Below are 12,534 nucleotides of genomic sequence, written 5' to 3'. Positions count from 1 at the left end.
GTGGGTGCTGGGCATGGAACCCGGTCTCTCCAGCCTCCACAAAGCCTTACTTTAAAATAAAGTTATTTTTCATGATTTGTTGTCAGTGAGTGTTTTATTGTACAGTTATCCTATTTTATATGAGTATGTGCATGAGGCTGCATAAAAATTTCTTGGGTAAAAAGAGATCTGGAGTGGACAAGGTTCAAGGATGCCTGATGGAGACAGTAGTGCCAGCTTGAAGGGCTGGGGAAGCAGAGGAACCAGAGAAGCACAGGGAGCCCCTGAAGTTCTGATGTAAATGAGAAACAACTCAGAATGATGTCTGCAAGTCATCGATGGGGATGTTCGATTGTATAAGGGAACTGCATACAAGGTTATAACCTTTCTACTAAGCCTCAGTGAGCCCTGGTAAGCAGATAAGGAGTGGACAAAAGGAATGGGAAATGGGAAATCTAAAACAAGGTGCTGACGGATACAAACCCAGTGGTTGTACCATAGAAGTAAATGGAAATGGTTAACATTGTCACTCATGAAACAGGACAACACCAGGGCTGGAAAGATGGAAACATTGTCACTCATGAAATAGGACAACACCAGGGCTGGAAAGATGGAAACATTGTCACTCATGAAACAGGACAACACCAGGGCTGGAAAGATGGAAACATTGTCACTCATGAAATAGGACAACACCAGGGCTGGANAACATTGTCACTCATGAAACAGGACAACACCAGGGCTGGAAAGATGGAAACATTGTCACTCATGAAATAGGACAACACCAGGGCTGGAGAGATGGCCCAGAGATGAAAAGCAGTTGATGCTCTGGCAGAGAACCCAGGCTTGATTCCCAGCAACTACATGGGGGCTCTCAACATCTGTAACTAGATTTCCAGGGGACCCAAAGCCCTCTTCTGGCTTCTGTGGGCCCTGCATGTATGTGGTACACATACATATATTCAGGTAAACACTCATACACATAAAAAAAAGTTCTTAAAAAAATCCAGAAACACTCAGATGTATAAAGAGATCTAAGAGAAGATCCATCTGGGTATAATGAAAATTTAAAAAATTGAAAATGTAGTTTAGAAAAATAAGCTGAAATTTGCATTGCGTGTGTGTATGTGTGTGTGTGTGTGTGTGTGTGTGTGTGTGTGTGTGTAAAACGGAAGACTTCATATTGGCTTCAAACTTGTAGTCCTCCTGCCTCAGTCTCTCAAATATTCGGTTACAGTCATGTGTCACAAATTCTTAGGTATCAATCTTAGTATACAATAAGATAGGAATTAATATAAAAACATCACAGGGAACAAGAAGGAAAACCTTATGCATAAGTGAGAAATTATGAAATATAGCAATTAATACCAGGATTCCACAATAACCCACAGCTCACAGAGTACCATGGAAAAATCCACAAAGCAACAGTTGCACTTTGGACCTGTTCATTGATAGTTGATAGATTGGAAAAAGGTCTCCCCCCTCCCCCCATTCTCTCATTCTACACAGGATCTTATCTAGCTGAGGCTATCCTTGAACTTGATATGTAGTTAAGGATGACCTGAACTTCTGCCTCTCCTTTCTTAATGCTTCATTACAGGTGTATGTCACATGTCTGGTATATATAATGTTGGAAATGGACTCCAGGGGCTTTGTGCATACAAGGCAAGCACCCTACCAATTGAGCTACATCTGAGGCAGGTGTTTTTAACATCTAAAATCAACTGAGATTGTTATTCAGAATATACTAAGAAGATCTGCAATTCGATAAGAAGAACCAAAGAGGTAAAGTGGTAAAACGTCTAGGAAGGTGACAATTTGCAAAAGAGGAAAGGAAGAGGCTAAAGACATTCTCAAGAGATGCTCATATCCCCTATCAACCAGAAGAGATCTCTGTTGGACTGGTGAAAACCAGGGGCCTGGGAGGGAAACCCCAACCGTAGAGGAGGATGTGGGTGGAGGAAGGGTCACTCTCTGCTGACGGAAGCACAGGCAGTGGTTGTGCTTGGTCACCTTAGGTGTATAATTCCTGATTCTAGTGCTTATCCTGGGAAGACACTCACACAGGTTCAGGTGAGGCGTGGAGACCATTTTTGTATTTCTAGTGGCATGAGCTAGGGACCAGCCCTGGTAGAGAGCACATGACCAATTAACTCATCCTGGCTTGCTCAGGACCTGCCTGTTTAGTACTGAAGGCCTGTTTTTCTAGAATCTTCTTCATCTCGGGCACACCAGAGTGGTTGGTCACCCACTGTTGCTGCAAAGCCAACAAGCAGCGCTTCGCAACACAGATGGAACTTAGAAAGAATATATAGTGGAAAATATTTAACACATTGTCATTTAAGTAAACAAACATACATATGCTCACAGCAGTCCAAACCTTGCTGGAATGTATAGAACAGCAAGAGGCTTTTGTTGACTACATTAGAAGTGGGGTAGAGGGGAAAGAATGAGGACCAGGGAGAAACCTAAACTGAAGTGAGTCGTTTGTATACTCAGTGATCTGAGTCTATAGTTCAGAAAACAAACAAACAAACAAACAAACACCTCTGGGGGTCGGGGAGAACCACTGTGCATGTGTCTTTTGATGTTCCCACCCAGGAAGTGTCTGAGAACATAGGCAGGAGAGGTACCCTGATGTCCTTAGAAAGGGAGAGTCTTGTGTGAGTTGGGCATCACTGAAGCTCTGGTGACCTGGTTCCTCCAAGGATACCAGGAGACCCTGGGGAAGGACCCTAATGACAACCCTGCTGACCCCTTAGAGAGACTCACCCTGAGGTTTAGAAAGCTGGTGGGTATTTTCTCTCCAGGGGTCAAAGGGCTCAGACCTGGTGGCAGCCGTTGCTCCGCTCTGTCGCTCACTTTGTGGGAATCTGCTGAGTGGAGGCTCCTCCACAGCCACCCACCAGCTCCTCCCAGGAAGTCACTCAGAGACGAGGCATGCTGCACACAAGCCACCCAGGGTTTAGGACCAGCACACCGGGCGGAGACGGGGTGCTTGCTGGAGAGGGGGTGAGGACAGGGACTCAGATATCCTACCTCATCGAAGTCAGCCACATCCTCGCAGTTCTCCAGGACCCGGGAGTAGAAGGACTGCCCTGTGGAGAGAGAAGATCCTAGAGTCAGACTTGTCTAGATAATGAGTTGGGGATACTCTCATCTTGAGAGTGTCAGAACGCATTTGACCCTTTGGCTATGCATCTCTTTCCAAAATGAGGGGAGTCCCCATATATAGCCTCTTGTCTGACCTTTTAGCAGTGAAAGGCCATGAACTCAATTTTATAGACGGATCACTAAAATTTAGGAAGGCCCAGGCTAGTCTGGGCACCAGGGTGGATATGTGCTCTATTCTCATCTTACCACTTACCTGAGGGCTCCCTGGCTCTCCGACAGCCCGCAGCCCTGCTGCCCCAGCAGAAACCTGGGCCATAGGGCAATGAGGCTCTGCATCCTGCCAGGCTTTGTGGCATCTAGCCCACTTCTGTGACCACATCCACAGCCATCCCAGGATCTTCTGGGGCCAAGAATAGGTCCCAACTTCCCCTCAATCTTAGGGTCTAAGAGATGACTGAGGACTGCTCTGGGAGAATTTGCTAAGGTCCCAAGTGACTCATGGCACAGCCTCTCTATGACCTGCCCCTTTAATATTTGGGTTCCCAAGCAGCCTAGCTTCTACCACTTGACAGCCCAGCCAGAGCAGGCGGACCCACTATGTCTGGGCAGATGGGCATGACTCTGTAAAGGTCTGCAGTCAGCCAGCAGGACTCTGATCATGCGTGTGTGTGCGCCCTCCCTTTTTGTGTAGGCAGCACAGACTGCCTCTGCCCTGTGACTAAAGCTGTGTGCCACCACACCTGGCCCGATGGCTCTTCTCTCAGTCAGTTCTACTTTGTGTGGTAGCGATTTCTACCGGCAAGTTGAGCTCGTTCGTTGCACCATTGGCTGGTTACACCAAGGATTGCTGGTACTGAAAGTGGCCAGTAACCAGGGCTGGTAACTCTGAGAGCAGCTGGCAGTCGGGGAACTGCAGCACAGTGTGAGCCAGGAGAGCTGCTGGGAGTTGCAAGCTCTGAGTGCCCCCAACCAGCTGGGAGTTGTAGGGAGAGAGGCAGAACAGTTGAAACTAGGGGAGCTGTCGCTTTGCCTGTTCAGGTCTGAATTGAGCAAAGGAACCTCAGCTATCTGGTAGTTCTCCGCCAGACCCACGGCCAGGTCTTTCCTTCACCCACTCTGTCTCCCTTCCCATATCTGTGCCCCTCCCCCCTTGCAGAGAAGACAGGCTCAGGTAGCTTCTTGCCTGTGCCCTACACGTGGACCCTACCTTCCTGCTGGCTCATGTAATAGGCATAGGTGTCTCAGACCATCCTCCCTGCCCCACGCTGCCTCCTCCGATGGGGGTTGTTGGGTGAAAAGGCTGAAATCACCTTCTTCTCAGACCTATCCGGTCTGTCCCAAGCTGCTGGAAGAACCAAATTAAGAGAGACCAGGGGCAGGCAGAGGGGCATAGGCTGGCAAGGACTGAAGGCACCTACCAGTCCAAAGCACGTCGAGAAACGGTCACTGGAATGGTTGGTGTACAGAACCATGGGGACTCTAGTAAGAGGACAGACAACGTCCACAGATCCCACCCTCAGGGGACCGTAAAGGGGAAGCCACAGGCTTGGAACAGACTCTGGAGTATGAGCTATAAGAAGGGTACATACAAAGGAGAGGCACACTGTTCTGGGAGGGATGGCCTCCTATGAGAAGGGTTGGGATTCTATCGACGTTAAAATTATTACTTACAATTAACTTACTTTTCAAAAGCAGGTAGCCTTGTGATAGGATATTGTTTCTTAAGCAAAAACAACTCCACAGTATATGTACATGTATTTTAATACATCCATACGGAAAGACCGAAATCACTAAACGACCATCTCTGTGCAGCAAGGCATATACACACTTCAGGCTCTTACTGCACATTATATGTATTATATATGAATTTGTTAATTGTTTAGTTTCCTGTTTGTTTGCTTGTTTTGCTGTTTCTTGGAGATAGACTCTATCTGTAGCTCAGGCTAACCTTCGCTTCTCAAGACTTGACATAGGCTTCCAAATACTGGCTTGTGCCATCTCGCCTGTGTGTGTGTGTGTGTGTGTGTGTGTGTAAAACAATCAAACAGTGCCCTTGTGTGTATTACACAAGCACTGTCCCTGATTTGTATCCCTGACTATATGTATGACTTTTTTTCTTAAAGATTATACTTTACTTTTGTAATCGAAAGGGAAACATGTTTAAATCCTCACCAACTTCAACCAGCAGTCTATCTCATGGAAGCCTTTTCCCAACTTGAGCACAATTCTGTCTGGGAGTTAGTATGGGCTGTCACTGGTAGCCATGGCTGGGTGGCCAAGTGATTTGGTATTAGGGAAACATGCTGGGCTCTCCTCTCCCAGAAGGTCTGAAGACCCTTCTTGACAAGCCCTGGGCCAAGGAAAGGTGGGACGAGTCCTCTGGCCCTTGCCATGCACAGATGAGGGAGGTGAGCAAAGGGGCTGGGAACGAACTCTCATTTTCTGGCCTCAGTGGCCTCATCCTGTTGGTTTTGAAACTGTGTGGCACTATAGCCTGGCTTTGAATGCTCAACTGTCCTCCTGGGGTGAGCCACCATGCCCAGCCATTCTACTCTGTTTAATAAGAGATTTCCAGGTGCTGAATGGCTTTTATGACACAGGAGGCAGAGCTGGCCCCTGACCAGGAAGCCAGGGTTCACATAAACAACTCAGTGTGTGTGTGTGTGTGTGTGTGTTTCTGTGTATGTGTGATGTATGGGGGGCTGGGACATATGGAAATGGTTGCCTAGTTGCATCTGAGATAAAGACAACGTGGAAAAACTCAGAGAAGTTGTATTCATAAAAAAAATGGATGGGAAATAGAGGAGACAGGAAGTCTTTAGCACTAGCCAGGGACAAAACAAAAGAAAAAAAATTGAAAAGAAGAAGCTCCACCAAGCGTTTGAGGGGAGGGAAGTGTGAGCGATCACACCTGAGCTTTGTGCCTTCCTTAATTTCTCCCTCAGGCCACACACACACACTATAACTCCAGAATCAGGTGAGCACTGGTGTGCGTTGGGTTCCCCCAAGGACCCACTGCTCTGAATAATCAAAGGCCTTTTCATCCTATAAGGTCTTAATGAGCCTTGGATATGGCTGTGTTCTGGGGTCCCCAGGAATGAAGAGCTTCAGAACTCAGCTATGGAGGGCCAATGAGGCCTGAGAGAGAGGCGCTGTTGGGTTTGACTGTGCAGAAAGCGTTCCTCTGTTGCTTCTTCTGGCCCTGTGGAGGGGCCATGAAACACAGAGAAATTAGTCACTGTAGAGTGTACGCATCACAGCTCAGCTCCACCTGGAGATGCACTAAAAGCCTCATTGCCTTGGATTCTGGGGACTCAGCTGTGAGGAATAGTCTCTGGCAGGAGAGCTGAACTCTCTCTCCCTCCATATGCCTGTAATATATTCGGGGGAATATAAATAAATATTTGCTTAAACAAATCACGAGGAAACAGTGCAGAGAGATGCACAGAGGAAACAAAACACACTTTGGAAGAGCTACATTTTGGGAGGCTTAGCAAGCGGTCCTATCCTCACTGCGGGATCCAGAGGCCCTCAGCCATTCCCAGGTATCGCTGGGGACTGTGATACCTCAGCTCACTCGAGTTCATTCCCACCAGTTCACCACCCACTTCCCCCACCACCAGTCTTAGAGACTGACATTTCAGCTTCATTTTAAATGGCCTCAGACAAAACCATTAAAAATTCCTAATGCTCCACCCCCTTTCTTGCCACCAAGAAGATGGAGAAAATGGCCTTTTCCTTGAGTGGAGAGGGGTCAGGCGAGAAGGAGGTTAGATGGGAAATTGAACAGCACCCTCGCTTCCTCTCATGGCTGAGCTATATGGTTTGAAAGGTCTCCTCCCCAGCCAGTCAGCGTAGAGCTGAGCTCAGAATGTTGCTAAAGACCACACCATTGGATATTCCCATCACGACTTGGAGGGTTCAGGATCTTAATATGATGAAGCTTTATGTCATTTGCCATTTAAAAATACCCCCCCCCCAGCTACCCTGCTGTATGCAGGTGAGCCAAGTGCTTGTATAATGTGCAGGGTGACTGATGTCCTAGCCTCTCTCGGGATGTGATTTCACAGCACATGCCACCTGCACGGCCTAAGTTCTCTTTCCAGCTTGGCTTTGCTAGAGACAGACCTTTGAGACAAGGCAGGCGCAGAGGACTGATCGCCCTTAAGTTCCTTCATTTCAACAGGTGACAGGAGGTCTTCCCCTCCCCAGGCTGTGTCAGGCCTGCCATTCAGCCTTCATGGAACAAAGTTGAACTGAGATAATTAGAATCTTTAAGAGCTTATTACAAGCCTCAGGGAGAGACTGTGTCAGCCTCGGGGAAGCGTTTCTGTAAGGTAGAATTAGGCTGCTGGAGTGAAGTGCGGGCACAGAAGAGGGGGAATGAAGTCTGCCTAGCAGGCCAGGGTAGTGGTTACCCAGGCACGAATACAAATAACAGAGGGATAGCAGGTTCTAGGTCTCCCAGAGCTCGGCCAGTGAGCCAGGAATTCCAGGAGAGAGTGTATATAAATTTTCAAAGAATGTAGAGCTAAGGAAAGGGTTCTGATGGGGCTGAGAGTCCTGATGGTGACGGGAGAAATAGTCCCTAGGACGTAGCCATTGAAGGAAGAACTAAGGAGGGTCCAGAGGAGTAGGGGTTCAAAGTCACCACTGAGCTACTGTCTTTGTTTGGTTATTCATTGCTGTGAATAAAACATTGGACAAAAGAAGCACGTGGAGGAAGGATTTTGTTTGGTGTAAAGACTGCAGTCCCTCACTGAGGGAAACCAAGGCAGGACCTCGAGGCAAGAACCTGGAGGAGGCAGGACCTGAAGCAGAGGCCTTGAGGAACACTGCTCACTGGTTTGCTCTACATGGCTTGCAGAGCTTGCTTTCTAATACATCGCAGGACTACCCACCCAGGGCTGCAGCATCCATAGTGGGCTGGACCCTCCGGCATCAATCATCAGTCAAGAAAACACCCACAGATGTGTCCACAGGCCAATCTAATGGAGGCAGTTGCTCAACTGAGGCTCCTCCTTTCCAAATGACTCTAGTGTGTGTCAAGTTGACAAGAACTAGCTGGCACAGTTACATAGAGAGTTCAAGGCTAGCCTGAGCTACATAAGACCTTGTATAAAAAGAAGAAGAAGAAGAAGAAAAAGAAGAAGAAGAAGAAGGAGGAGGAGGAGAAGGAGGAGGAGGAGGAGGAGGAGGAGGAGGAGTGCTGAGAGTCCAGGGTGGCTTGGTCACCATCTACAGTGCAAGACAAATTTCAGCCTCAACCTGGTTTTGCTAGGAGCTAGCCCTCAGGTCATTGTTGCTCCATGTGACCCGAGATACTCTTTCCCACCCAGTCCTGTCCTAATTCTTTCCTTGCTTACTTAAAATCAACAACGCTTCACTGTGCATTTTCTGAAGTGAGCCCAGCGGAGTTCCCCAGGGTTCTCTCCCCTCCCCTGATGCTGCATGCTTCCTGTTACTCCATAGCCATTCTCTGAGCATTCTCTCCATGCCGTGTCAGCCTGCATCCTTGGAAAACTAACTGCCTTCACAAGCTGCAGGAAGCAGGGCATGACAGCTCTGAATGCAATGGAGAGAACAAGACTTCGGCAGGGTTGGGTGGGCCTGGGTAGAGCTCTGGAGCTGGGGTCCCATCCACAGGGTCTCCTCCTTCGTCATCTGTAAGCTGGGAATAATCATGCTGAACCAGACTCATGTCTTGGAACTTGGGGCAGTCAGAAAGAGGTTTCTTTGAAGCAATCCAACATGAAGCCAAGCCTCCACAAGCACAGGGACATTAGGTAGATATTTTAAAGGTGTCATTTATCATTCCTGGGTACAAATGCATGATGATGGTGGAGGGTGCACCCCATGAGTACATGTGGAGGCCTCATCTTTGTGGATTGGTTCTCTCCTCCCACCTTAAAAAAGGATTCTAGGACCTGAGCTCATATCTCCAGGTTTGCAACAGAAATGCCTTCACGGGCTGAGCCGTCCTTTGGTCCTGAATTGTGTAGACAGATGTGTGGCTCTTACGCCAGCTTTGCCACTTGACAGCCACATGCCCCCCACCTAGTTACTTCCCTTTGACTTAGTCTCCACAGGCATGAGATGGGGAGAGGGTGTTGAGAACAGTATTTGTGCGTCCTTTATTGCTAGGCAGAAAACAGCCACCATTCCATGCAACGGTCCTCTCTCTGCTTTAGCCTTTAAGTCATGTGCTAAATATAAAAATTGTCCCCTCTACTATGAATCACGTTTATGGTGTAATTTTAGCAGCATATAATTAGAAACAATTTTTCACTCACCTGTAATATTATTCAAGTTTTAGGTATTTTAAGTGTGATTATGATTCTTTTTTAAAAACTAGGTAAAATTTATATCCACAGATCTTAAGGGTATATTTTAACGAGTCTTAATAAATGCTCATATGTGTTTAATTACCACACAGTTAAGATATAGAACATTTTTAGTTCTTCAAAATATTCCCCAGCCCCCTTCCCAGGTAATTTCTACCTGGTGCTGTCGGCTTTTAACAACGGCTCTGATTTCTATCATCAAATATTGGTTTTTATCCCATCTTCAATTTTTAAAGTTTATTTCTATTTCATGTGTGAGAGTTTGGTCTGCACGTATGGAAATTCACCACATGCATACCCGATGCCCTTGGAGGTCAAAGAATGACATCATATTCCCTGGAATTGGAGTTATAGACAGATGTGAGCCACCATGTGGGTGCTGGGAACCGAACCCTAGTCCTCGTCAAGAGCAACAAGTGCTCTTAACCTCAGAGCCATTTCTCATGCCCCGGTATTTTTTCTACCCTAAACATCGTTTATATGACTTCCTGTAGAAGGTGCTTTTGTGTGTATGTGTGTGTATGCCTGTGTACATGTTCATGTGTATGCATGTTCACGTATGTGCATGTTCATGCGTGTGCATGTTCATGTGTGTGCAAGTACCTGTGTGCCTGTATACACATAGTCAGAAGCAACAGCCTTGGCAGTTGTTCCTCAAGTGTCCACCATGTCCTTTGAGATGGGGTCTCTCACAGCCTGGAGCGTGATAAGCAGGCTCCAGTGGCTGGCTATGAGCCTCCCCAGCACTGGATTATAAGTACTCGCCACCATGCCTGGTGGGTTCTAGGGATTAAGTCCAGGCCCTTGTGCTTACAGGGCAAGCGCTTTACCAACGGAGCTCTTCCTCCAGCCCCAGATGTGCTTTTGTGTGTCGGGCTTCTCTTACTCAATGTTTTTCTGACTCATTCATATTGATGCATACATCAGTATAGTGTTCTCAATGTCTGAGGGCTCTTGGAACCAGTTCCCTGTGGGTAGCGAAATCTATGGGTGCTGGAGTTCTCTGTACACAGGGATTGGTAACGTCTTTCCATGTATTTCCCATCGCTAGACCACATATAATACATATAATGTAAGTGCTTATAAATGTAAGTAGAGGGTATTACATAGGAAATTCTGACCAGAGGCAAGGACATGTTCAATAGAGATGCATTTTCCCATCATCCTTTTCAACCCTCATGTATAGATCTCACCCATAGGGTGGGACAATCTATTCATTTTCGCTGTCAGGTAACATTCTGTTGTATCGGTAGTCTTCAGTGTGCTGCGTTGTTCTGCTGATAGAAGGTTAGGTTGCTCGCACTCCTGCCTTGGCTTGCCTCAGTGATGGAACCTGTAAGCCAATCAAGCCCTTCCCTCCACAGGCTGTCTTTGTTCCGTGTCTCATCACAGCAATAGAAAGAGAAAGCAAGCCGGGACAGCGAATATCAGTAAATCTGCTGTGATCAACAACAACAACAACAACAACAACAACAACAACAACAGCAGCTCTTCTTGTAGACATGGGGAAATGCCTAGGCGCAGAATTGCAGGCGCGATGGATAGCTATCTGTTTAAGTTTACTAGGAACTGCCAAGGGGTTTTCCAAAGTGATGGCTGTATTCCATAAACTTATCAGCAATATATAAAAAAATGCAGCTGTGTCACATTCCATAACATTTGATTAGTGTGACTGTTACTTTTCTATTTATAGTGCCTGTGAGATACAGCTCCTGTAACTTTGATGTTCACTTCTTTGTTGTTGTTTTGTTTTGTTTGTTTGTTTGTTTGTTTTTCCCAGACAGGGTTTCTCTGTGTAGCCCTGGCTGTCCTGGAACTCACTTTGTAGACCAGGAACTCACTTTGTAGACCAGGCTGGCTGCAAACTCAGAAATCCGACTGCTTCTGCCTCCCGAGTGCTGGGATTAAGTGATGCTTGGGACCATGTTTGCGTTTGGGGCTTATTCTATGCGATCTCCCGTCTTTGACGCATTGTGAAAAGTTTGCCATTTGACTTTTTGTTTGTTTGCATTGGTGTGTATATTTTCATCCTGCATGTTCCTTGCCTTCTCGTATTCTTAATTGCATTTTGTGATGAATAGGAGTTTTTAATTAATTGAAAAATCTAATTTATGGGTTCGTTTTTTACAATGTGCGGCTTTTGTATTTTCCTCAGGAAAATTTTGTGCAATCCCAAAATACAACAAATGCATTTTAAAATTTATCCTAGAAGCTTATAGTCTTTTTGTTGTTTAACTTTATTTTAAATGTTATTTTAATTCTTATATGTATGTGCATGGTGTATGCACATGCCTGTGTGCATGCTGCACGCCTGTGCGCCTTCTAGTGCCTCCCATGTTTCTCCTTTGAGGCAGGGTCTCTCAATGAACCTAGACTTCATGGTTTTTGTTTGTTTGTTTTTAAATTTGTTTTCTATATTTTGACAGCCAGCAAGCTCCACCCACCCCGTCTCTGCTCCTCTCTGTCTTGACCTTTCTTACAGGTGCCTGTGAGACCACAGCCACGATCCTTGTCACACAGGTGTGGGGATGTGAGCTCTGCTCCTCAAGTTTACACAGCAAACACTCTCCCTCTGAGTCATCTCTCCTGTTCTCTGCCTGTCCCAGCGTTCACTCTGTAGATCAGACTGACCTCAAACTCAGAGATCCAACTGCCTCTGCCTCCCGAGTGCCGGGATGAAGGGGTGCTCCACTCTGCCCAGCTCCCTAGCCCCCTTTAATGTTTAGCTTTAGTGATCCAGCTTAGATTCATCTTTGTGGGTGGAATGATGTAGGAGCGTGAAGTTGGTTTTTCCCACGTAGGTCTCTAGCTCTTTGAAAACCCTCTATGACCTTGACTTCACGTCCTTTGCATGCTCACGAGACCCACCTCTGGCTGCTGCACGCTACCCCGCAGACTGTTATCTAGTCTTGGGCCAATGGTACTGACTTAGTTCCTGTGACGTTATAAACTTTTAATCAAATAGTGAGACTCCCAGATGTCTGTTTTCAGAGTTGTTTGGACCATCCTAGTCGTCTGCATGCCCTCACAACTTTAAAATAGTTTCCAGTGTCTACAAAACAGCCTGCTGGGGGCTGGTGAGGTGGCTCAGTGGGTAAGA

General features: G+C 46.7%; 1 protein-coding gene across 1 annotated transcript in view; it reads right to left on the bottom strand.

Moving 5' to 3' along the window:
• Positions 1 to 12,534, bottom strand: part of Otof (otoferlin) — a 95,590-nt gene that overhangs the window by 73,074 nt on the left and 9,982 nt on the right. Inside the window, exon 2 of the mRNA XM_021202511.2 lies at positions 3,016 to 3,074. Within this exon, the coding sequence (XP_021058170.1) occupies positions 3,016 to 3,074 (59 nt within the window). The remainder of the gene's footprint in view (positions 1 to 3,015; positions 3,075 to 12,534) is intronic.

The sequence above is a fragment of the Mus pahari genome, chromosome 7 (genome assembly GCF_900095145.1).
Source record: "Mus pahari chromosome 7, PAHARI_EIJ_v1.1, whole genome shotgun sequence".
Lineage (NCBI taxonomy): Eukaryota > Metazoa > Chordata > Mammalia > Rodentia > Muridae > Mus > Mus pahari.
Note: the sequence above shows the minus strand (reverse complement) of the source record. Positions and strands in the feature narration are given on the sequence as shown.